Source organism: Limulus polyphemus, unplaced genomic scaffold (genome assembly GCF_000517525.1).
Source record: "Limulus polyphemus unplaced genomic scaffold, Limulus_polyphemus-2.1.2 Scaffold3062, whole genome shotgun sequence".
NCBI lineage: Eukaryota > Metazoa > Arthropoda > Merostomata > Xiphosura > Limulidae > Limulus > Limulus polyphemus.
In genome coordinates this window covers 41,309-44,614 of record NW_013668672.1, presented here as the reverse complement: position 1 = coordinate 44,614, position 3,306 = coordinate 41,309, and the positions used below count along the sequence as shown (strand labels likewise).

General features: G+C 32.5%; 1 protein-coding gene across 1 annotated transcript in view; it reads left to right on the top strand.

Annotated features, from left to right (window-relative positions):
- The window catches only part of LOC106468579, a 17,087-nt gene extending 14,723 nt beyond the window's left edge, over window positions 1-2,364 (top strand). The window contains exons 9-10 of the mRNA XM_013929014.2: window positions 880-958; window positions 1,184-2,364. Of these exons, the coding sequence (XP_013784468.2) occupies window positions 880-958; window positions 1,184-1,298 (194 nt within the window). The 3' untranslated portion in view covers window positions 1,299-2,364. The remainder of the gene's footprint in view (window positions 1-879; window positions 959-1,183) is intronic.
- The last annotated feature ends 942 nt before the right edge of the window (window positions 2,365-3,306 follow it).

The window sequence follows — 3,306 nt, the reverse complement described above, 5'->3', positions numbered from 1 at the left end:
TGTAATGTCAGCCTGACAGCAGTCCAAAGACTGACAAGTGAAGATGTGATAGCTGTAATGTCAGCCTGACAGCAGTCCAAAGACTGACAAGTGAAGATGTGATAGCTGTAATGTCAGCCTGACAAATCTTCACTTGTCAGTCTTTGGACTGCTGTCAGGCTGACATTACAGCTATCACATCTTCACTTGTCAGTCTATGGACTGCTGTCAGGCTGATATTACAGCTATTACATCTTCACTTGTCAGTCTTTGGACTGCTGTCAGGCTGACATTACAGCTATCACATCTTCACTTGTCAGTCTTTGGACTGCTGTCAGGCTGACATTACAGCTATTACATCTTCACTTGTCAGTCTTTGGACTGCATCACATCTTCACTTGTCAGGCTGACATTACAGCTATCACATCTTCACTTGTCAGTCTTTGGACTGCTGTCAGGCTGACATTACAGCTATCATTGTCAGGCTGACATTACAGCTATCACATCTTCACTTGTCAGTCTTTGGACTGCTGTCAGGCTGACATTACAGCTTACTAAGCATATCATAAATTTTCATTGCTATCTCAGTAATAGTAACCTTGAAATCCTATTTTAAATGGCTACTTATGTATATAAACGTGGTTGATTGGGACTACTGATTAAAGATTCTGCATTGATATTCAAACCTTTTGCCATAATACTGATTAATTGTAAAAACCTTTTAATTAATAATTATTATGTAGTAACTCAAGATTCACCTCAGATACCATTTGCTTCATTTTGTATTATAATGGAAGAACCAACCATAGTTATCATGTTAATTGTATGTGTGTGTTTATATACACACACAAACAATTAATTACATGACTAAATGTTCAGTTTGAATTACGTAATTTACAGATTGTTTGGCTCCCGTACTTCCACGGCCAGCATCAGGTGCAGAGGCCATCAATTACAGCCAAGCTCATTTTAATCAGAGGTAAAGGATATTGTGTTATATAAAAATATTGAATCTCACAATTTAAATGCAAACTCAAAATAAAGGTTTGGGTTTCTATTTATTTTATCGTAGTATATACCGTATATAAAAAGTTATAGTACTTGAATTACCTAAAAACTGTGGATGAAGCTTAGTTTGCTGTAAACTGTATATCACCAGTCTAAGACATCTTATTAAATTGATGATTTAATTCTCTATACATAGCATATCCTCAAATTCTGGACCAGCTCGTGATCTTTGTGATGTACAGTCTAGTCATGAAATGTGGAGAGTCAAACTTCGAGAAATGCGGAAAAAAACTCAGACAAACGGAAATTAACTCTGCTTTCCACACTCATATATAAATCCTTTTTTAAAGAGTGTAATGATAGAGTTTCTAAGCAGCTAGAAAAGTATAATTATTGTGATATCTTGCTATTTATGTGCCATAGTGTACATCCGTCCAATAAAATGACATCAGAAATATCCACCTTATTAAGTATTTTATATGTAAATATTTTATGGAGTACTCATTATATAATGTTTACTTGGTCATAATTAAATCTAAAACTTATTTTAAGAGACATCAAAAGTTTTGTTATTCGAGGCTGTGTGACAATTTCCCCTTTTTTTGGCTCTATTATAGCATAACATGTTAGTAGTGTAGTCTGTGATCACTGAAAACGTTAGTTGTTTTCTATTATTTTAACAAATTTCACTTTCATATCTATTACATTTACTTTTCCTGAAGAAGTCGCCAATAATTGGCCGAGTGTACATGTTTGTAAGCTGTCATTTCTAGTGTCACTTAATACCTCTGTGGTATTCTCAAGTTCAGAATATTTGCATATTGTAGTTACTTTATCACTGAAAGTTTTTGGTAAGAAAATGGAAGTATGTATTCATAAGGCAGAGCAAATATTTTGTGTAGTACACAAAAACACGAGTAAAATGATACTCAAGGCTCACTTGGTGCTCATATTGATTGGACTTAACTTTGTTCATTATTGTACAGAATAAACGTAAGCCAACTGTAAAAACAGAGTAATAAAAGCTGCTGGAAACATTGATGTTTTACTCACATTTTTTCTGCATATAAGTATATATTTTAATTTGCTCATTTGTATGCATAATACATATTATAATCTTAATATTGTTTTAACTGTTGCTTCACACATAGTTATTCTATTTGCTAGCACAGTATTTTATATACATAAATGTTATGATGTTTTATTGTCTTCAGGTAATTCAAACACCATCAGATATTTGATGAAACAACACTATACGTCATACTGGACTATTCATGATAGCAGGTTTGTCACTGCTGGTCATAAAGAAGAACGTATAAAATCTAGTTGATTACCTGGTAGCATTTTATGCTGGGGTCATTTTCAGAATGATTACAATCTGTGGGCTGCTTTATAAAACCATTCCTAATTTTGAGCTACTGATCAGAGGGAAGGCAGCCAGTCAGCAGCACCCTAACACCCATGCTGTTACTCTTATAAATCAACCACAGTTTCAAGTGTAGGAAATAGTTTTAAGGCATCACATAGATCTGAATCCAGTTCAGTAGCTCTGATATCCACTACCTCTATGACACAGAACATTAAAAAATATATCAGGCGTGGCATTTCTTTATTCTAAGTTTTCCTCTGGAACTTTTAAGTATTCATTGTGTGACTGTAACAAAATTAATTATCTAAAAATAAAATCATTGTTGTGTAAATATACCTTCTGAATATCTAAGAAAAGTTCTTGAAGACAGAAATCACTTTCAAATTTTATTTGACACTTCCATAATTCAAACTAGTACAAAGGCAAATAAAAAAGGAAATATTACATCAAATGATACCCAACAAATTTTTTCTTCAAAATTAATACATGTTTGATAAAAAGATACAGGATTTTTTGAATTGTCAAAACAGAATTAAGTACAGAATTGAGGAAAACAAAGACATTTGTACGTTTCACAAATACTTCATTTGTTAAAACCATAGTTTCGTCAGTACTTGATGTTGCCTTTACTGGCAAAGCTGATGTTGCCTTTACTGGCAAAGCAATAGTTTTAATAAATGAATTATTTGTGAAACGTAAAATTTAACTTTTTTCAATCCTGTAATCATGAAGTTTCACCAGGTATTGACAGTTTTAAGTATTAACTACATAAAATTAAATCTTAGTTAATTAAAGGTGAAAGTTCACTGTCTAGTAAACTAAAAGTCTGTATTGACAGTTTTAAGTATTAACTACATAAAATTAAATCCTAGTTAATTAAAGGTGAAAGTTCACTGTCTAGTAAACTAAAAGTCTGTATTGACAGTTTTAAGTATTAACTACATAAAATT